Source organism: Parus major, chromosome Z (assembly GCF_001522545.3).
Source record: "Parus major isolate Abel chromosome Z, Parus_major1.1, whole genome shotgun sequence".
Taxonomy (NCBI): Eukaryota; Metazoa; Chordata; class Aves; order Passeriformes; family Paridae; genus Parus; species Parus major.
The window spans coordinates 42,647,361-42,670,145 of NC_031799.1; the positions used below are offsets into that span (position 1 = coordinate 42,647,361).

Genomic DNA, 22,785 nt, shown 5'->3' on the forward strand with positions numbered 1-22,785 from the left:
GAATGTCTTGGCAGTGGGAAATGCTGTATAATTGAAGGAAAAATCCTGCTTCTGCAGCTCCAGTCCTCTGTCTTCAGGTCCCTGCTAAAAGCAGGAGAACAGGGTTTTCTTCCACATTCCACCACAGTAACCAGAAATTTTCCTTTTAAGTCCCATGTCCCATTCTGCTCTCCCTGCATATGCTTCTCTCACTAGCCTTCTACAGCCCACCTAGAAGTCATGAAACTCTTATTTCAGAGCACTGACCTCTGCAGACAGTGCTTCAGTCCCTCACTGCTTGAGAGGGTAAAGAAAGCTGAAGAGCTCCTGTTCTGCAGTTCTGACACAGGCAAAATACAGTGGAAACTAGACAGGGTTTATACAACCTGTGTTTCATGCCTCCTGTCCATAACACCTCTACTGATGAAGGAATCTCTGGAGCCTCTTTTGCTCTGTGTAACTAAGCCCATATAGCCATGCAGCTTCACTGTTAATAAACCATGAAATAGACACTCCAAGCCAAGGGGACATACCTTCAGTGGAACTGCAGAACACCGACATGCAACAGAACACTTTGGGTCCTCAGCATGGACCCTGCCTGTGTGCAGAGGTCCGGCCTGATGGGTTGTCAAGTCCTTTTCCTCCAGTGGTATTGACTGATTAGCCACAACAGCATCAGTCTCTGTTTCAGAAGTAGCAGTAGTTTCTAGATAAAGTAAACCATCCTAAGCAAATACAGTGCTGACGTGGTTTGCAGTAAAGAACAACAGAAGCAGAAGACATGTTTCAGCTTGGCTTATTAGTGCTTTACTGTATTATTGTATAAAAAATGTCACCAAAAGCAGAAATATGCTGCACCTATGGGATAGAGAAAAGAAGGGAAGAAATCTTTGTGACTGTATGTGTCTCTGTTATTGCTTCTACTCACCATCCATGTTTACACATTCAAGCTGTTACAACAGCTATGCAGAATGGGGAGTGTATACAGGTCCTTGAAGAACAAAGAAAGGGTGCCACAACAGGTGCTGTGCTGGGATATGCAGCTTGCATGACTCATAATGCATAACAAGACCTCCTTCATGCTTCCCTACTGTTCATTGCCCCACAGTTGTCCCGGTAAGGCCAAGCATTTTATAAGCCAGTATGCCCCAGGTAGCCTTATGAATGCTGAGTCCTGCTTCCTGGGTATTAGCAAGGACTCTTCTGCATATGTGACCACAACCTCCTCTTTCACAGTGTAGAACTTTCCAACTGCTTCTGTATGTGACTGACCTTCAGCAAACCCTGTAGCCTATCAGAGAGGCTGAGGAATGTGGTGATGGGTGAAACTGTTAGCCTAAAGGGACAGTTTCCAACACTCTGGAGAAAAGCTGAGGAGCAGATGTGAGAGGATCAGTGAGAGAGTGGATCACTAAGTATCAGTGAGAAGAAAGCAAAAATATTCTGCCTTTGCTCCACCAAACCTCATTCACATGCTCATCTCAGAAAACATTACCATCAGAATGCTTTTCTTGGAACCACAACAGTATGTCTGGTGTTACTAGAGCTACTCAGCTAAAGAGCAGGCACAAAAGTAAAGTAAAACTTCAGCAAAAATTTGGCTTGCTTCTCAGGAACATGAGATTGTATTGCTAATGAGAGTATGGCTTACGCACACCACATGGAAGATACAAGAATTTCTTTCTTACTTAAAAGGAAAACTTTATTTTGATACATTAAAAAATCTATACATTTCTTAGACTAAAATACAGTTTTGCATCAGTATCCTGGCACAATGTCAGTTTACACAGAAAATCTAAGATTAGATCAGCACTGTTAATTTCTTTTCTCTTCCTGCATTCACAGCTTGCAGTATAAAATAGTTTAAGTTTTCAAGACAACAATAAACAGTGTCACATTTACTTTTCCCATTCTCAAAGGAGGTGGCATTCCACTGGAAAAAGGAGCACTTGTTAGTTGATCTTGATTCAATGTAAATCACTAAGCCAGTCCAAGGGTTTGATTGCCCTGTTAGAAGTATGAGTAGGATGGATGAAAAATTCATTTCCAGATGAAGCTTTGATGGACTATGACAATGCAAGTACTGTCAAGCCTTTAAAATCTGTTCAGAAGATTTTCCTTTTTCCTTAGGGTAGTTTCTGTAATCAGCAACACAATTAATTATATAGAAATAATTCTTTTCTATAGGTATAGTATTCCACCTTCATTTTAGTCTGAAGAGCTCCAGAGTAAAATTCAGGTGGGACACAGGAGATGTTGCTGAGAGATGTCTGAATTAGAATGTGAATTTTCTTAACTACTATGAAGATCCTGCAGAATATTTTCTATCTGCTCTCCATGGCTCCACCTAACTTCTGGCAGCTGCTTTCTGGCCTACATTAGAAACAAAACCACCTTTCTGTTTTCTCTTATCTCACTCCCCTAGAAGACACTATGAAATTGTCTGTGGTACTGTTTTTCAAAAGAGATATTCTCCCATTTCAGTCTGAACAGCAGGGAGGGACCCAACTAATACTAACACGGAGGACATATGGTATTTGAGAGTTAAAAAACATCATTATAGCAGGAACTCCAGTCAGCACAACTTCTGCTGGGTTTCATAAATAGTCAGCTTCCTAATTTTACCAAACCTTTTTTATATAAGCTGCCCCTATTTCCACTCAATCCAGAGAGGAGAGATGGCACACTTAAGGAATGGTAGCCACACATGCTGCCAGCATAAAACAGGAATGCTATTAGGTATCTACTTATAAATCACATAGTTAGAGAGGCCATAGCTGCCTTTAACATTACTAAGATGAGGTTAATTCTGTTAAAGTCAGCAGATACTTTTACTCTGAATTCTTGGAACTTTGATTCTAAGGGGAGTCCTATGTTTCTGTAGTAAAGTACCAAACACTTGTAACACCAAATCCTGCTCATCACATTCAAATATGACACCTTGACCTCAGTGAGACAGGGAGTAGAATCTGATGGAGTTTGCTGGTTTTCTGCTAGTTCCATTTTAACAGATGGCTGCCAAAAGAATGCCAGATAGCTTAGCCTCCAAATAGGTATTTTCAGATCGATTCATGCTACCAATTCTCCTTAGAAATATTTTTATAATCCTGGTCTCTGAGGAGCTTTGGCTTGATTGTATCAGATTGCAAGACTCATCACAGCTCCATCTCAGACCAGAAATTTTGTCTTTTATACATGACCCACATCAAAAGACATGAGTTTCATCTCTTCTCTCATCTCTTTAAATATAACAGAAAAAAAATACCTTGAGAACAGTATTTGCTATGGAACACAAGATATGCAGATTTACTAGTCTCCATAATCTTGTTACATGATGGAAATAACAGCATATAGTTGGAAGAGCATTTGAAAATTAAATATTTAGAGTAAACTTTCATCATCCCAACAAAGAAGCTGAGTGCAAGAAATGCTTCAAATAAGCCTGTTGGGTTTTGTGTTGGGAAACACAAGGGTTCTTTTTATTTTTTTTTTCACAAAGATGAAATAGAATTTCTGTGTTCATAACAGTTCAAGCTGTTCAAGGAACAATAGGCTAGTGATATTTAGATTTAGTAAACAGTGTCTGTACAGACCAAGCCATGATTTAAAAAAACAGGAATGCTGTTAGGTATCTACTTATAAATCTTAAGACTGTTTCTTAAAACGACAGTGCCATATTCAATATAGCATGTAATATGCACTCTGAACTAAATGCTCACTAGATGGTAAGATGAGTATATGTCTGCTACATGCATTTTATTCTGACTCTATAACATACATTCATAGAATACATCATAACCACTCAGAGCAAACCACTAAAGTGCATGCCCTGAGGGCACATTAAATATATTGTCTCCAGCACTGGCTGCTCAATTGCCAGAACACTGATACAGAAAGGGCTCATTTTTGCTTTATATCCCCATTATGTGCTGAAAGAGTAAGAGCTAACATCCCCTGCTCCCTCCATGAAAGGGAGCACTGTGGAGCAGGCTAATTGCCTGCTGCTAAAAAAGCCCTTTCAGAAAGAAGTAACCACCCTGAGAAGATGCTGTACAGAAATGCAGGGAGCAAGTCTTGGATTAATTATTGGGTAAGTGGACCTGTGTACCGGGTTAGGCTGGATAGAGTTAATTTTCTTTTCAGCAACCTGCAAGGTGCTGTGTTTAAGATCTGCAGCCAAAACAGTGTTGCTAACACAAAGCTTTACCTGCTGCTGAGCAGTGCTCGCACAGGGTCAAGGCCCTCTCTATTTTCTACTATAGGACCCCCGGCAGTCGTTTGGGGTTGGGCAAAATGATGAGAGGGCACACAGCCAGGACAGCTGACCTGAACAGACTTAAGAAATATTCCACACCATATAATTTAACACTTAGCAATTAAACTGCAGTGGGTGTGGTTCTGAAGCAGCTGCTGCTTGGAGATTGGCTGGGCGTTGGTCTGCTGGTAAATGATTGCCTTTGTTACATTTTTTTCCCCATATTTGCTTAATGAACTGCACTTGTATCAATGTTTTTGTCCTTTCACTGCACTCTCCCATCCTGCTGCAGGGACTGAGCAAGCAACAGAGCAGCAGTGTATGTGACAGCGTGGTCAACTGACCACAACATTTAACTGCATATTCCAGTTAGTTCTCCTTTCTAGGACACACTTTACCAGTGCAGAAAGTCTTTCATTTACTATGCCAATCTAAGGCCACATTTAGAAGCATGTCCTGGTTCTGGCAGCTGGGAGCTAGTGGAAAGCTGAACATGCAAATCTAAGCTTGCCATCCTATATGTTAAGTCCAGCTGTGGGGCAGATGTGAAACTCTAGAAGTGATTAGTTCCACTTCTAAACACAGGGATGGAGTACTACCAGACCAAAAAAAAAACAAAACAAAACAAAAACAAAAACCCAAAACAAAAGCAAAAAAACAAAACAAAACAAAAATCCTACCTCAGAACTTTAGCTTAGTGCCTACTCTCCCTCTCATTCAGTCCTGGTGATATCCTGAATCATTGCCTCTGGAAGGTAAAAGGGAACATGGTAAGATAAGGGACAAAGGGGAGCAGACACTGCCACTTGCCACTCCTTTACTCAGAGAGCAGTATGAAGTGAGACCCAAAAGAACAACAAAAACTATCATTCTCCAGGGCTGGAAGAAGCAGGAAAGATGACATGGTGCTGTTGAGCTTCCAAACAGAAAAAGTAATGTGGAAAAATATTTTAAAATTTAAGGAATGGTAGGAATAGTATGCTTTTTTCTGTTTCAAACCTAGCTGGTCAGAGGCTATGATGCAGAAAACAAATGCTGGGATGCAGTAATCCCAATGATTGTTTCTAAATCAGCCTAAATCTCCAGTCTTTGAGCACTACTCAATTCAATGGACATTCTGAGGAGATGATTTCTCTGTTTTAGCTGTCTTGTCTGCTCCTCCTGCATTGTTATTCTCAGTGCAGCATCTCTCTCTACTTAGTCTAGACTGCTTCCCACAAAGCAGACCATACACTGGCTTTAATAACCAACAGTCAAAAAAAGTATTTAATCCATCACAGCTGGCAGACCCCAGCAACCTTACTGCCAAAAATTATGTATGGGATTTACATGCCAAAATGTCTTCCCACTCCACTATCCCCACTAAGAAAGGAAAGCAGTCTAAATTTGTCCTGAAAAGTTGTCTTTTCGGAATTCTGTCTTCTGCTTATCTCTGTGCACAAGACAGAGCTGGAAGAGGGTAGTTTGGTTGCAAATGAACCTCAAAGGACATTTCAAAGCTTTAAAGGGCCACTGGAAAACCTGTGTGTGGATAAAATGCCTTTTTTGGCAGGACTGAAAAGCTCTGCATGCTGGATATACACTCAAGAATGATGCACATGTTTTTATTAAGAACTGTGTAATGATATAGATTTGCCGCTTAAACATTACAACTACCCATAGAAAAGTGTTGCCTGTATCTTTTAAACACCATGTAAATAAACAAATTTATTTTTAAGACAGGATAAACTGCTATAAAAATGGTGCACAGTCAAGTCATACAAAAATACAAAATTTGTTACCAACTGCAGTCCTAGTTGCAATTACAGAGAACAGCTCCCACTCAGGACTTCTAGTGAGCAAAGAACACAAACTTGTGGAACCAGTCATGGCAGAAATTTTTTTATCAAAATGAGCAGAATACAAGGCTTCTTTGATTAAGCACTTCCAAAAACCTCCAAACAAGATGAAAACTAGATTCTCTGGAAGCAACTGGGTACTTGAGAAGTCTTTTAGCCTTGAAGTTTCTAGGATTCATCTAAGCCAGTTTTAAAATTTGTGTTGCTAAACCCCTCTGATCTACACAAATACCGGTGTTGAGTACCACGGCTATCTTAGACACTGGTACTGCAGGAATGTCTCTTCACAAAAGTAAGGCTGCTCCAGTGTTTCTTCTGGGCAAGTCTGACCTCTAACTTGCACTGAGATGTTCCAGTTCACCTATGTTCAGTTTGAATCCCCAGGCTGAATCTCTAGTCCAGTCAGCACTTACACAGATGTGTATGTTACAATTTCCATATTTAGACAGTCCTCCTGATGTTAGCAGAGTTACAGATATGGTTCACTTAAATGAGTAAGTGCTTCCAGGACTGGATAATTCAATTCTCTTTGCCTCCCTAAAAGCTATCCTTTCTAAATGAATCTTGATTTTTCTCTCTTTCAAATAGTTTGGGATCTGTAATATGAATTTGTTGTAACTGGCTTACAGAAAAAAAAAAGTAACAAATTTAAATTATCAAATGACTTCTGGAAGCAAAAGTGAAATGTTTTACTATTGCCAAAAAGATAAGAGCACTAGTTAGCTAAATGATACTACATAATTTTTTAAACCTTCAGCAGCAATTAAAAAATCTGATAGTCTGAAAGGAAGCACAGTTAAACTGCTTACTTACTAAACCTTGATTACATGCATTGTGCATGTCTTTACCTAGACATACCTCTGTACTCCATCATAAAGCTTCTGTAGAAAGGCTCTTACTCTTTCAAGAGATTTTCTGGAGTGGAGTGATTGAACCATTGAGGCATCATTATTTGCAGACAGCTTGTATTTAGTGCAATAAGTTTAAAAATTCTGCTCTGAAATATTAACTTTACAATAACAAAAATAGTCTTCTTAAAAAAATGTTAACAAAAGGAATATATAGCATAGACAGATCATTAATTCTTAGCAAATACAGTTAAGCATTTACCATTTCACTATGCTGAATAATTGAATATTAGCATTCATATCTGGTGAGCTTCCAGACTGCAAAGATATTTATGTATCTAATAATAATAAAAAAGCATGTTCTCTTGTCATTATTTAATAACTTCAGATAACTATCCTGGCAGCTACACTTCCAAAGGAATGTTTCTCTGCCCTTTCTGGCTTTAGCCACCCACTACAGTATGTACAGATATGAATCAAACAACAGGCAAGGAATGATCCCTTATACCTCCCAGAGCTCTCTCATTAGATGAAATGAAGCATACAGTACTTTTTTATGTACAGCAGTACAATTCATTTCTCTTCCCATCCTCAGCATCTCTGAATCTAGTCATGAATTAATCATGAGTATGGCTAAGACTGAGCTTTAGCAATCTGTTATTTCACTTGCCCGTATGGAGAATCCATACCCTTCAAAGGAACACTGCTGAAGTGTGAAGGAGGCTACTGAACTCAAGGGAAGGATAGAGGGCAATGGGTATGAGGGGTAAAAATAGGGTAGGCAGGAAGTTAATTGCATATAAAAATTATCTGTCCCCATTTTGTAGGTTCTGTTTAATAGGAGATGCAAGGGCTCCCACACACCTAAATACCTGAGGAGTTGGTTATTGTGATATCTGATACTGGTAAACAAAACTGTGCCCTGCCAGGGCTGTAAAGTAAAGTAACTGCTTACAAACACATTTGAACTGAATGAATTTTTGCTAAAACCACCTCTTGAAAAAATAAATTTGAGACTTTTCTTGATTTTAAGGTTTTCTGTACATGTATGTCACTGTCCCGAATTTAAAGCAAATTTAAAAGAAATTAAACAAGTAAAACTCTCAGCAGATTAGCAGTGTCATGGGAAATCTATCTCTAAACCCAGTCATGATTTCAGATTATCTTTACAATGATACTTCCTCCAGATTTTAAAATATCAAGCAGATAAGAATCAACATTTCCATGACCACAACAAATAATTTAAGAAATGGAACAATGATAAAACTGCTTGTAAAAGCCACCCGTATGAAAAGAGTACATGTTTCACAAAAATAATTGTTAAAAAAAGTTTTAAATCCCTGTTCCTTTTCTCTGATTTTGGCTGTTTATTTAAATATATATATATATATATATATGTATGTATGTATATATGTATATATATACTGTTTTGGAATGTCAATGGGTTCCAATATGGCTGGCTAGTTTCAAGATGAACTTGCTCCAGAGGCCTAGAAAACAAAGTCATACAGTACAGTCTTAGACAGATGCCAAAGGACAAAGAGAAACTGAGTCAAAGGGGTCACTGGAAGTCATAAAGAAAGAAGCATAAAAAGGTGGGGCTTTTTGTTGTGCCTTGACACAAGAAAAGAACTTCCTAAAGTGTTTCCTTATCTCTGCTACTAATATCTACTTTAAATACAACTGCACTTAGGGCATATCACTTTAAGAAATAATTGTCATATCTAAGAAATATCTTATTTCTTATTTCCTTCAGAAAACTAAAGGAAACCAGTAAATAGTCTGTTTTTAAAAGAAGAAAAAAAAGTAATATTGATCTAATCTTCAGAAATGCAATTTTGGGGCTCTGGGCACTACTGTTACTTAATGGAGTTATGAATGATCCTATTCTAGATAAAACTGAGGCCCTCTATCAGTACTTTGGGGAAAGGTATCAGAAATTTAACTGCAGTGTCCCATTGTCAAAGGAAGTGAGATCCTAGTATTTCAAAATCAAATCAGCTGGAGCTGAATTCCCAAAAATGGACAACCACAAGCCCCAAACAGTTCCAAACAAGACAATCACATGAGCAGCAGAATTGGGAGTAATTCAGCAGGTGACTTCCACTCTGTGCCTCAAGTACTCAGCATTTTCTCCAGCCATCCTATGAGGACTTTCAGCCAGTACCAGGCTAAGAGCCTAGAAAATATTTCCTCTAAGAAGACCACACTTGGTTTGCAAGTATTTGGTTTGCACTTTTACAAGGGGTGGAGGTGAATAAAGTTTTTTAGCATCCAAGCTTTAGACAGTCAAGTACAAAAGTGTAAGTAGCAGTCTGTGCCAGATCTGACAACAGCACAAGTGGAAAATCACTTAAGGTAAACCAATTATTTGAAACAGAGTTTAATATAAAATTTTGAACTGATTTTTTTGTGCATATAACTAGAGATTTTGCACACACAATTCTCAATCATTTTCATAGCACATTTGTATTTATAGCAACTAGGTCACTTTGAAAATCCCAACATTAGTGTCTGCGTGACCGGCTAGAATTACTCCCAGAGGAAAACAGTAAAATGAGCATAGAATTAGTTTTTTTGTATGTATAAAGACAGCAGCATTTAGGCATAAGCAAATCTAGAAACTGGTATGCCATAATGAAATAGCAAGACACGCAAAGCTACACATCTCCCCAGTCTATTGCAGGAACCCATTCCAGCTTAGTCAAAAAATGCACATGCAACATGGCTTCACATACATTGTTGAAAAAAGAAATTCTTCTGTTAGCATACACTTATTTAGATTCCATTTGGTTAAAAAATAATCGTACGGAAATGAGTAAGACCCCAAACGCTCTAATAAAGCAATGATGGAAGAATATTCTACTTTACAAAGTCATAATGTACAATGACAAATCATACCTTGCCCAGCCTGGCTTTCCGTTATACGCTCTCTGTTCTCCACCTTCCAAACTTATCCTCCTATCTGTTATCTGTACCATGTATAGTGTTCTTATTCCAGGCTACTCAGACATGCAATGCCTTCCTAACAGGCACACCATAAGTAAAACAGGCTGCAGAAGCGTAAATGATGTATTGTTCACTGTCTGTGCATCTGACAGTGTGAGATGGAAAGAGCACACAAGAGACAAGCAACATAAGTAGTTGGCAATAAAACAAACAACTGGGAGAAATGTCATTTGAGCAGGTTGAAAGGAATCACTGTATCTAATTCCTCGGCACTGTGTAAGATAATTTGGTGAGGGCTTTAAATACCTGGTCTCTGAAACAATGGATGCACGCAGTTCTTTATTTCAGGCTTTTGCAGTGAATGTAAGATGAGCAAAAATTGTTCATCTCAGGGCTGAGAAGAGCCCAATGAATCTCAGAGCCATCTTATTTTTAGACTATTCAGCAACTGGGGCTGTCTGCATATACCACATGGCATGCACCACTAATCCTAATGAAATGATAACTGCATTTGTTTCATATGAGACAGTTCCTTTCATCTTACTTTTACAGGAGATGGTCTCAGCTGTGACAAAAACTCTGCCATCCAGGTGATAGGCAAGCTCACAAACAGAAAAAGCAGAACATCTTGAGTGATACAGAGAACAAAAACTTCTCCTGAAGAAGTGCAGTCAGTAAAGACAAAGAGGGAGAAGAAGTAAAAGTGAAACTCTTGGAGGATCTCCACCTCCTCATCTGCACCTACCATTGGTTTTAGCTCTCTGCCCTCAGCTCCACCTCCCCGGCCAGCTTCTTTCATAGATTTCCTACTATTCTCCACAAACTCCTGAAAAACAGTAATAAAATGACAAGTGCTTCCATAGAGCAGATTCCAAACATTAAATCTCAAGACAGAATTTTAAGATGTAACTACTCAAAATATCTAGGCAATTTGCATCTCTTGCTTCTCTTGCTTAGACTTGACCACAAGGTATCAAAAAAATCTGCCAAATAACCACAAAGGTCTCCCTCACTTAATTCTGGAAGCCAGACAGATGTTTGCCTTGTGTGCTCTTACAACTTTCACATTTACCATGCAATGCTCTCCTTTATGGGGAAAGAAGGTAAAAGGCTGATTTTCAAAAACAAAAAAAGGCAAAAACCCCAAATAAACAAGCAAAACCAAACAATGCCCACCACAAACAAAACAAAAAAAAAGAAAAAAAAACCCCACAAAAACCCACCAAACCAACAAACCCCCCAAACCCCCTGAAAAATCCCCCATAATAAAAAAAAATCAAAAACCCACAGCAACAAAAACCAGAATCTCATTTATTGCTTTGTATCCTGTGCATAATGTTAGAACTCCATTAAACAAAAGGACTTTAAGATAATTACTTGGAAGGTTTGGCTGATTTCCCTGTCTTCAATTCAACCTCTTATATTTTTCACCAAATCACAATCTCCTTTTCATGAAGATTAGAAAATGTGTTATAAAATTTTAAGCAATTTTTTTTTCTCTTAAAGGTAAGAACTCTGCAGAAAATAAACTTTAAGTTTCATTAAACTTTAGCTTCTGGGGTTTTGTGATATTGACTGCTGACTAAAGAAATCCACAATGCTTTTAACAGTTTATCAGTGCTTTCTTCTGAAAGAACTTGCTCTGCATTTTACTCTTACTCTGTTAAAAAACAACTAATCAGAGGTTCCTTTATTTGTTATATAATCTTGTTTCCATAAGGGTTTACAAAAAGTGTATCACAATTTTTGGCATGGTTTTCCCATAATAATAATAAAATAAAATATGCTAAGTAGTTATGAGAATCTCCCTCTAGCCTACATACGAGGGTACATTTTACAGAAATACATTCTACACCTGCCACTTAAAAACACTGTCACAAGAAATTTCCTACACAACAACAAAGTGAGGGGCTTGAGAAGCAGAATTTTTTTATCTTGGTTTCTAGTTTCAGTGAACAGAGAATAACATGGAATAAAAATGGACAAAATGAATTTGTCTTACGAAATGCCTTGACAAAGCACGTAGGCTCCAGGACAGAAATAAGGCCTGGCACTTCTATGTGTGACAGAGTCAAATTCTGATGTCTATATGAAAACTATGTGGTCACTATCTATGCATGAGGTAGAATACTCGGATATTTTTTCTCTCTCATATCCAAAGAGAGGTCCTCCTTGGGACAAGTCCAAAACCCAAGTTTTCTCCTCTTGTTTTATTTCTTTCTGTTCTGCACTGTCATTTACAAGACATGATATCCAAGAGTATGATTCTGCAAGATCTCTGCTCATACAACAGCTAGCAAATAGAAGCCAATACCATGGGAAGGAAGCATCATTACCTATTCGATGCTTATCAGATGACACTGTTTCCTTATCTAGCCACGAACAAGATGGCAAGGGAAAAAAAAAAGCCAACCAAAATATTGTACTCAGCAAGTGCATTGATTCCATTGTCAAAATACCTCTTTAATGGAACTAGATCCTTAGACTCAGAGTAGGCAAACTTACCATGAGAACTTTATCCATGTAGAATTCCCTGCCAGGGCTCCCATCATTGTATTTTGTATCGATGGCAAAACATAAGAAAAGGACATCAACAACCATTTCATAAATGGAAAGGAAGCAGTGAGCAACCAGGAATGCAAAGAGGCAGACAATGATGAGTGGCAGCACCCAGATGGTGTAATCTCGTTGGTAATTCAGCAACATAATGCCAGCCAAACCTGTGCTGCAGACAATCAGGACCTGAAGAAGAAAATGGTAGACAACTCTAATGGCAGAAGCCTTTTAATATTTTTTTGGTTGGTTTGTTTGTTTTATGCCAATATGCTTTTTATTAGCCTGGTCTGCTAGGCTTAGAACTAGAGGTTATAGATGGTAGGTAACAAGATCTTTACCTCCTGGATTCCCCACATCCCAGAAGATAAATGGCATTTAATTCATTTTTCAGCAGGTTCAAGTCAATTGTTACACATCCTTCAGCACAAAGAGTATTTTTCAGAGAAAATTACATTATATATCTGCTGTCATCATTCTAGTGTTATACAACATTCCTGTAAAAAAAGAATTTTATCCTGACCATTTCATAAGCTCCACAAGCAGATGCAATGCATAAACTGATGTGCAGTTGGATTTTTTTTTATTTGGAGTGAAGGGAGAAGTTAGGTATTAGGAGAATGGTATGTTTTTCATTTTGCTAGCAGAAACAACTCCCAAGCTTGTTTAATATTGTTTCCTCTCCATACAGAATAAAGTAGATCAGAATTCACATAAGGCATTCCATGTAAGAGTCTTTACAGAACTACACTATGAGTAAGGCCCTAACAGAAATTCCATTGTGTACCAGTCTGGTTTTGGCAAAACTAGAAAGACTAAATTGGTGTTGTCATGTAACTTTTTGAACATTTGTGAATGTATTATTATGAACTGCAACTAAACACAAACATAAAATAGGTCAGCTTTTATGAAAACACGATGGTGAACTGCTAAAGGAGATACCAATAGTGTAGCATTATTTTAGCTGATACTAATTTTTATATGCACCGTTCATTTGAACATTTCTGTCACCTAAACATTTTTCTAATAATCTGAGACACTTTTAGGGGGGGTGTTTCCTAACACTTTTCAGATTCCTCAGTAGAAATTTGTTATGTAATTTCAGGCTCTCCCAAGCACCTCCATCTCCCTTATAAGTTTATTCCTTCTCAGATCTTACTCAGTTACTGGATTCAAAGTTCAGCCCCCTGTACTCTGATTTAACAGAAGTGGTGGAATGCAATAACGAATCAAGATCAGTCCAACCAGTGCCCAGACACTTAGGCACAAATGATTTAAGCAGACTGGATTTAAACATAATTTACTGTTTCAGTAAATTATGGCACTTCAAAGGATAGAAGTAATTCACTGGATTACATTTCCATACAGTGTATCTCCATTACCTGGAAACCCAAAAAGTTGACTGATCACAGAAATTATTCTAGTCTCCTTTTAATTCTCAGAGTAGAACTAAGTTGCTTAAGCTGGCAGTTCCTCATAGCAGGCTTCTGTACTCTTCCAGTCTGATTTTGTCATAAAAGGTGATCAAAAATATGTCCAATTTTCAAGATAAACCAAAAGAGCCCATACTAAACAGAATTTAAAGGAAAAGCTTCATTTCCTTACAATTCTGTGTCTTAACCACAAAATCAAAACCTTAGACTTTTTAATCACTTTACTCTTGACTCCCTAAAAAAATAATGTACTAGGTGTCATCAACTTCAGCTATTCCTCTCTAGTCACTTTTAGTAAATTTAAGTGGATCATGTGTTTATCCCCCTGTCCTGGATGGTCCCTTCCTAATATGATGCAACTAGATGCGATAAAGTGCACAGTAAGAAACAGGATTTTTAAGGCATTTTGAATTGGAGGTCAAACCATTGCTAAAGAAAGATTGCTTCTACATAGGTCTGTAACAGCTGTACGCAGCAGACATACCTTTCCTAGAAACAGCATAAAATCCCCAACTGTGTTTATGGCAGCCACTCGCAAAGCATTTTCCACTAGGATAACAAAGGCATCCTTTGCTGAGGTGCAGAAATTGGTGCTGTTGATAGCTGTGGCTGTATATGCATTCTGAGAAAAGGAGATTGAAGATTTATTCATAGAATGATCAGGTATTTCAGATGGAGGGTGGGGAAGGTGAGGGGGAAGATACAGTTTCTGAGTAAGACACATTCATCATAAGATTTTAATGAACAAAAATTCCCTTGAGAGTTGTTGAATCAAGCAATATGAACCAGCTGATAGAAGATTATATGAGGTAAAGAATTACTATTCTTCTCCTCTCTTGCTCATAATTTATGCATTAACAAGTTTGTTCGAAAAAACTCATTAAACAGAATTTGCAATTTCTCTGCAGGAGGAGGTGAACAGTAGCATAGCTATGGAAATTAAATAGTTCCAAAAAAAAATCTGGAAATATAAAATAATCTGAGTGTTATACAAGTCAAGCAAGATAATTTCTAAGTACTTAACTGGACTGGATTCAAGGATAGTGAGGACAGTTTTCAAGGATTACACTGGGGTTTAAAATGCTTTCTTATGATTTTTTTTCCCTACATTTCCACAAACAAAAAAATGAACAACAGCGAAAGAGATATTATGCACAACATATTTATTTATGTGATATTTATGGCCCATAAGCCTGATTTTACAAGGGGTCTTTTTTAAGGACCACCTAGTGTGTTGTACTTTGCATCTTTGCATCTCTTTTTTCCATTTGTAGATGATGATAATTTGATGTTTTTTATCATTTTTACACTGTGAGAATCTTAAATATTAAACATAGAAAAGCTTAATTCTCTTTTCATAGCAAAAATATTTTGAAACTCAGATGTAGTTCAACTGAATAGACATAAAGGGGAATGTCTCTAACCACTAAACACATTGTTATAAACTTGAGAAACCTTGCTCACAAAGATGAATATTTTTAGTTCTTGTTTATCTTCCAATGGCCAATGTAGTGATTTTGCAATGTAATTTCATTAATGAAGACTGAACTATTGTCATTCAAGTTCAATTCCAAAGTACAGTACATTATGTGTCAGCATGAGATTGCACTCTGGGAATATATATACTAATATCAGCCCTTACATAAAACTTAAATAGGGAAAATCTTACCTGATTTAAATATGTCAGGCACTTTTCTAGACACCAAAGGCAGCAAATGCAGGCTTTAAGCATACAGCGAGCACAAGCATTTTCCTAGAAAAGCACAGAATGTGGGAAAACATAGATAAAGACCTTTTATGGACAATATTTCCTTGTGTTTCAGTAACCGATATTCAGCCTGCTAACTTAAGATATCTGGATCAGTCCCATGGTCCTGTAAGTCTAAATATTCATAGAACAATAGGATGGTTTGGGTTGGAAGGAACTCCCAACACCACAGGCAGGGACACCTTTCACTACACCAGGTTGCTCTAAACCTCATCCAACATGACCTCATCCAACACTTCCAATGATGGGATATCCACAACTTCTTGGGCTAACCTGTTCCAGGTGCCTCACCACCCACACAGTGAAGAATTTCTTCTTACCCCTGATCTATCCCAAAACAAGACTTCCAACCTTCCACACTGACAAAACAAACAGGTAAGCATATCAAGCCTTGAGTTTCGGTAAGAAATTGGAATCTTGTTCTCTTACCTTTCCTTTGAGTTGTGTGTGAATATACATAAGAATCATTCGGGGTATCTTCACTAGTGTGATAATAAAAGACCCCTTTGCTACAGTTCCTAGGTGGTAACAAACAAGGCGATTAACAGATGCCAGAATGGGAGTAAATGGCAGATTTCTTTTTTCCCTGTTGAAAAGAGAAAAAAAAATTAAGTAGAACAATCAGTATTTATGTGATACCATCTAGAAGTGCTACAAATTCTCAGTAAAACAATGTGCAAAAGGAATATATTATCCTCTTAATAGCTTTCAGGATATACTGCTCACTCTGTCACAGAGAGGAGTGGAGTTTGTGAGTGCAACTCACAGATTTCCCTCTAATGCAGGATTAGGATAAGGAATGGGTATGTCATACTGTCAGTCACTGAAATGTTTATGGCTTAAGAATTTTTATGGAAGGCCTTTGCCTATTACAGAAAAGCTTTATAACAAAAGCTGCATGGAAGACCACCACACCCTCAATGAGCCTCAGACTGAGGCCCTGGACAGCAAGTTGATGGAGATTAAGATGAAGTGACTCAATTCTGGGCTGGGGGAAAAGAATACATTCACAGGAGTGTTAAGCCTCACACCTTTGGGGTGGAGACCACAGCGCCAGGGCTATCAGCTACCAGGCTCAAATAGACCCTCACTCAAAGGACAGGGGCGGGAGGGAGAGGTTTTGGGTGTGTGGTGAAAAAGGCCTCTAGTGAGAGGCAAGTAAATGCCAATATTCTACTGTGAAGATCTGCATGGCTGTAGTCACTTCTTCACCTGGCAAAGCTGCATCTACAGGATATCGAAGTGAATGACAGCAGAGGGGATGTCAAGGCCCATCAAAAGTTCCACCTACAAGGGGCCCCCAGATCCTGCACCCAGGCACTGCAACATGATGCTACAGACCCACAGTGCTGCAAGGGCCAGTGTTAAATTTGCCCTCTCTAGGCATTCCCACCTGGCCTAAATGTACATTAATCCATTGGATTCTATACTTTTTGGAGGTGCGGGGAACCCTCACCACCAAGAAGACCAGATGGAGGGAAGCCACGAGATGTTATTGGGATCCTTGGAAGGATGGTATGTTTCTACCCTGTCGCTCTCCCTGTTCCTCTCTCTGCTCTTTTTCTACCTATTTCTTTTTCTGTTTCTTTCCCTTTGCCTGTTTTACTATCAAAGGAAATGTATCAACTTTTTTTAGCACCAACATCCAACCTCTGGTTTTAATCAAGTTTTGGAGTATATTTCAAACCTTTCTGGGGTTGATCCATTTTATTCACAGAAACTTAATTGTCTTTGCTCTTCTGTGTTTAAATCGATTAGTAACACATATGAGTAGGTGCATCCCCTTTGCCCCTTCCTGCCTTGGGCTGCATTATGATCTCAGAAATGCTTCATAGACCCGTGTCTTGACAAAGAACACCTGGGCTCAGGTTCTTGAACTTATCAGAAACATGGTCTGCTCCCAAGAACTTTTCCTGTTTTTTTAAAAAAATAGTCTCATGAACTTATTTTTTGTGCCCAATCATCAACAGGGAGAACAACATTTCTATTACTGAACTTTCAAATCACGTTACAGACCTGAACTGTGGACAGGATAGAAAATTACTACGACTAAAGCCAATTCTCTTGCAACCCCTTAAACTGGACCACAGTGGGCTATGACCAGCATCTCCCTCTGAGTGGGACTTCTCTGAGCCACTGAACACTCAAGTCTGTGATACTCAGAGGACCAACGTCAAATGCTGCTAACAGAACCCGGGCTGACACCCCACTCCTCAAGCCTCAGCCCTTCACCTGTCGAGAAGGTGCAGAGGCATCCGACCTGAGCATTTCAGTGAACTTCAGAGAAGTTCTGATGGGTCTACACCTTGTATCTACACATGTGAGTGTGAATGTGCTTCAGTAAATGTACTATGAACATAACATTGGTAAGTCAGGTTTAAGTAACTGAGTTACTGTTGTGCTCATACTAAATTCCATAGACTCTTTTGTTAAGTTCGTTAAATTCTGCTATTAAGTGATATTAAGTGCTGTTTTACTCTTTAGGCCTAAACTGTTAGCCAAGTCTGGGGCTAAGAGTGGCATGGGGGCCCACTCTTACTCCTGTGATTCAATGAGAGAGTCCCCCTCATTCCTTTTGATCCTTATCTTTTCTCATCCTTAACCTTTTTCTATCCCCAGCTTCCACATAAATAATTTTAGGTTTTATTTTAGATTAATTGATTTTAGTCCTACTTTTCCTTTTTAAAGTGTGCTTTAATCATCCACTAAGTAGTAGAGTGAATCTTGTCAATGAACTCTGTCACACTTTAACTTCTATATTAACCTGCTTTTGCCAGTACCTTGACTGGTGATTCTCTGAGTAATCAAAAAACACTCATTGGTGAGAGATAGTCTTACTAGCAGTTGGCTGCATTACCACTGTTCACAACTGGAAATTCCCATAAAGTTGCATTGGATGGTGTGCAATTCAAAATCTTCCAAAACAGTAAAAAAACTATGCTAATACTTTCTTAGTCAGACTACTGAAAACTTGTCTTCTCCTCTATTGTTCTTTTGGAGATCTTTGTGTAGACTTTGGAGAGAATGTTACTATTTGATCAGGTAAGGTCTTTGCTCAGATTTTTTGCACTTCTGATTTAGCTATTATATCCTCAAGGTACCAAGGGTTGAGCCTTAAAACAAGTTATTTAATGCAATGTAACTATAGTATTTTTTATTTCTCAGATAAATACTCATGTTCACAGTTTCAAGCCATTTTTCTTTTCTACCAAGAAACTCACTTACACATCTCTCTCAAAGAATAACACTAATTAAACATTTAAAGCACAGCTCTTCTTTATTAGAAATAATAGCATGATAATGAGCATATTAAGAAACATGTGCTAACATTCAAAAAATAAAGGGTCTCCCTGGCTTGGAAGAGATGAGAATGTCATTCAGAAAAGAAACCAAAAGTAGATTTCTCATTCCATGAAATGAATATCTGCATCATGTAATCCTGAGATGTTTATGATTAAAATACGTTTACCCTGTATTTTCTTCCAATTAGCTTTTGGGAAGACAAATTTTACTCCCTGCTAGGCACAATCACATAAATTGCTTGAATCTTATGCCGAGGCAACCCGAACACTTCCTCATTTTCAGGGCAAAGTCTGTATGAAAACACTCTGAGGCCTGTTATTGCCTGAGTTGAAAGGAATCCATCTGGCTAAGGTGAATGAGCAGTGAACACGTATAAAACATTTCTCCATGGATAACCTCACCTCATTTGACTTGGAAAGCTGCTCATATGCAAAATAATGGTAAAGTGCAAATTAATGCATTTTCCATTTTTATAAGTCACTTTTCAAATTATGATTGTACGTTAAAATGTAAAAAAAAGATAACAGTAGAGAGAAATGAGTATTTACTAACTTAAAATAAAATTGCTGTTATAGAATTATAGGGCATGGATAAAATAAAAATCCTGTTCCCTCAGGTAACAGGAAATACATAAACTTACAGATGAAGCATACACGTTGCTAAGCAATCTATTTCAATGCAGAGTTGTTCTCTTTCCTCATTATTTTCCTCATTCCATACTCAATCTAGTTTAATTATTCACAAGATTACATCCTTGTAACATCTTGTAATAACTTCATAGATGTATTTCATTGGTATACTGGAGAACTTCATAATTAATAAAATAACAAAATTTCTGACACCACAATAAACTGACTCCTTGCTTTTGATGCTGTTTTAAGAGTAGGGCAGAAAAGGAGTCAAATGTAGTTCAGATAACAGCCTCAATTAAAAAGACAAACCAATTAAACATCTGTGATCTGAATCATGCACTTGAAAAATATCTGCATACATTATTAAAAAAACTGATACAGAATTTAGTTCACAAAAACAGCAATGAAATACGGAGCTTTAAAATTTTACAAGAATTATTATTTGTATATGATCCTGTCAGAATCTAAAAGTAAATGATGAATCTAATAAGATCTTAAGTAATCCTGTGAAAGAAAGATTAATGAAGTGAAGCACCGTAAATAATTTAAAGAGCACTATTTTGCAATTAAAATAATAATCAATTGCTTTCATTATTTTTTTAGCCTCTACAGATCTTACCAGCATTAATTATTAGCAAAGCAGATGACCTTCTAGGCACATCCTGCTTTGTACACTACCATCCATGCCTGTAGAATGTGCACAGGTTTCAAGGCAAGTAAGACTTCAAGTCTTAGATGTCAAGAACACCATCTATAAATTGCAAAACAGATAGTTCAGAACTTCACATGATTTAGTAAGAGTCAAGGCAATTTAACTGTTCCCCTGCTTTCACAATGGACACAAATGTTCCCTCCAGAAACCCTGCTACTCATTACTTCTGCTAAGTCAATGAGGCTGCTCATGACAGAGCTATGTTAGTTATTCTTACCTTGTAAAATAGTATGTCACAACAGCTCCTGCTACTGTCATCTGCTGACAGGCTAAGATAAACTCGCTGATCCAGATGAGTCCCACTACATGGTACCACCACATGTATTTCAAAGGACCTGCCATCCGAAATTCAACAAATCCTTCTTCATTTGGGACAGGACTACCTAGAAATAAATGAGAGTAAAAAAGAAAATGATGCTTACATCAACTCCTAATGAAGGAATCATATGGTAGCAGTTCATAACCAGTTACAGCAGAAAGCCCTCTAGTTTCTACTCAGTTTTAAATGCCATGTTTAGGAAGACTGCTCTTAAAAAACATTAGCTGTAATATCAGACTACATTCTGCTACAAATTTAGTGCCTGTGCAGTGGTCTGACTCGGAAAGTGAAGCACAGGGCTGAGACTTTCAGTGGTGACCATTTTCTGCGCATAGCACAGCAAACAGTGAAAATCAGAAATTCCAACAGTAATGAGAACAAAAACACATGAATTCTATTGCCTCCAACACTTGCTAAGAGCTCAGGATATGAAAAATATTTATCTTGTATTACTGTGAAATAGCTTTGTGACTTGAAACACTGCTACTTTTGGACCAGTAGCAAACACACTTCAAAATTTTAAGACATTTAATAATGAATGACAGTCTCTGTTGTCTACAATGTACTGCAAAATAGCAGACTTTTTAAAAAGCATCTGCTGTGGGATGTTTTTAGCTGAAATAACTAAGATTTAGACCTTTAGACCTATAGGATTGATTAATTCTAAAAGCTCTTGTCAGACCCTGAATACAAACAAAGCTTTTACCTTCTATATACTGAAGAGCAAGCAGGAGTACATGGCTGCTCTCAGAACACAGTGTACAAACAGCAGAAAAATCTCTATCATGAGTCAGGAATGATACTGGGCACCTAAGTTATAAACCACTGAAAACTAAAATCACAATATTTACACTGTGGGAGACAGTAATTGTGTGCAATGGCCCTTCCCTTACTGTGTACTCACCTGTGTGAGTACCATTTACAATACCTGGTGACTCCATGATTATGCTGTCTTTAACTTGTGTGTGTAAAATTAGAGGGAATTATTTGAAAAAATGCTATAGCAGTTTTATTAATAGAGTCTCAAGGTTTGCAGCAAGCCAACTTGCATCAAATCAAAAAGCCAGCCTAATGCATAAAGTACCATGCTGGGAATGAAGACTTAAATGTACAATAACCTTCTTTAAACAAGTGTTCTGAAGTCAGTGAAGCAGACAGAAATAGAAGCACAACAAGTGGGCTTTTTTCTTTGAGATTCTCAGAGGCTTTTTAGTCAACTGCTTGAAATCATACAAAAATGAAGTGAAATTTATTTAAAGTAAGTGACTGCTTACCTGTAGTACCAAGAAAAAGCAGGACTGTGATCCAGTATGTCCAGAAGAGGATAAGCACAAAGAAAGTCCAAAATGGCTGGAAGACTAACAGCGGCAGGTGTATGAAGACCTTGCCAGCCACGTGGAACAAGGCAATGGTGAGAGCTACTCTTTTGCGCATAACTAACATGATCAAGAACAAGATAACCTAGAGGGGGAAGTTTCCAAATCACATTTTAGAGTACTGAAACAGAATCGAGATATTATTTTGCACAGCTAGGATATTCAAACACACTAAGTTAAAACATACTTTAAGATCACAAGATCAAAATGTAAAACCTCTATCAGCTTCTTCTGGTAATAAATTATTTTTCAAATTATACTTTTGGGGAATTTCATTCTCAGAGTTATGTATTTGGAATCATCATCAGCTTTAAGCTTATGAGATAAGATAAATTATGTTTTACAAAGCAGTGAAATCAGCAAGTTTTAACCTTTAATTACCTTTAAAAAAGGTAATTTAAAATATTTATCTGACCATGGCGTGGTGGTTTTACAAGATGTATGTATATATGTGTATAATAACATAGGGAGTAAGAATCTAGGAGAGGAAATGGAGAGGAACTTTTGGATTAGAATGTGAAGCAACAAGAACAGAAGAGGGAGTCTACAATTCCTGCAAAGTTAGTCAAAAATTGTCAATTTCTGGTAGTAAATTCAGTGACTCTGAAATGAACAGCAAGGCCCAAAGAAGATAATTGGTTCAACTGTTGTTAGTATTTCAGTTCACAATGATTTGAGTATAACTTCTTTCAGAAGTAGGCTAAGGACTTTTAAATACATTGAAATTACTAAGTACCTCTGAACTGAGAACCTAAGAAAAATCTCTTCGGATTGGCAATCCAATATCATACCTATTCTGGGAAGTCCCTGTGGACATTTT

The 22,785-nt window shown here is 37.7% G+C and overlaps 1 protein-coding gene across 9 annotated transcripts in view; it reads right to left on the minus strand.

Moving 5' to 3' along the window:
• Positions 1-456: 456 nt before the first annotated feature.
• SLC44A1 (solute carrier family 44 member 1) overlaps positions 457-22,785 on the minus strand; it is a 71,503-nt gene continuing 49,174 nt past the window's right edge. Inside the window, exons 9-17 of one of the 9 annotated variants that reach the window (XM_033520391.1) lie at positions 21,864-22,050; positions 20,488-20,653; positions 16,053-16,209; positions 15,525-15,608; positions 14,340-14,477; positions 12,375-12,611; positions 10,615-10,695; positions 4,915-4,982; positions 457-685 (exon numbers count right to left, since the gene is read on the minus strand). In XM_033520391.1, the coding sequence (XP_033376282.1) occupies positions 4,974-4,982; positions 10,615-10,695; positions 12,375-12,611; positions 14,340-14,477; positions 15,525-15,608; positions 16,053-16,209; positions 20,488-20,653; positions 21,864-22,050 (1,059 nt within the window). In that variant the 3' untranslated portion in view covers positions 457-685; positions 4,915-4,973. The other 8 variants (XM_033520392.1, XM_033520390.1, XM_033520389.1 and 5 more) reach the window with 8 other exon arrangements.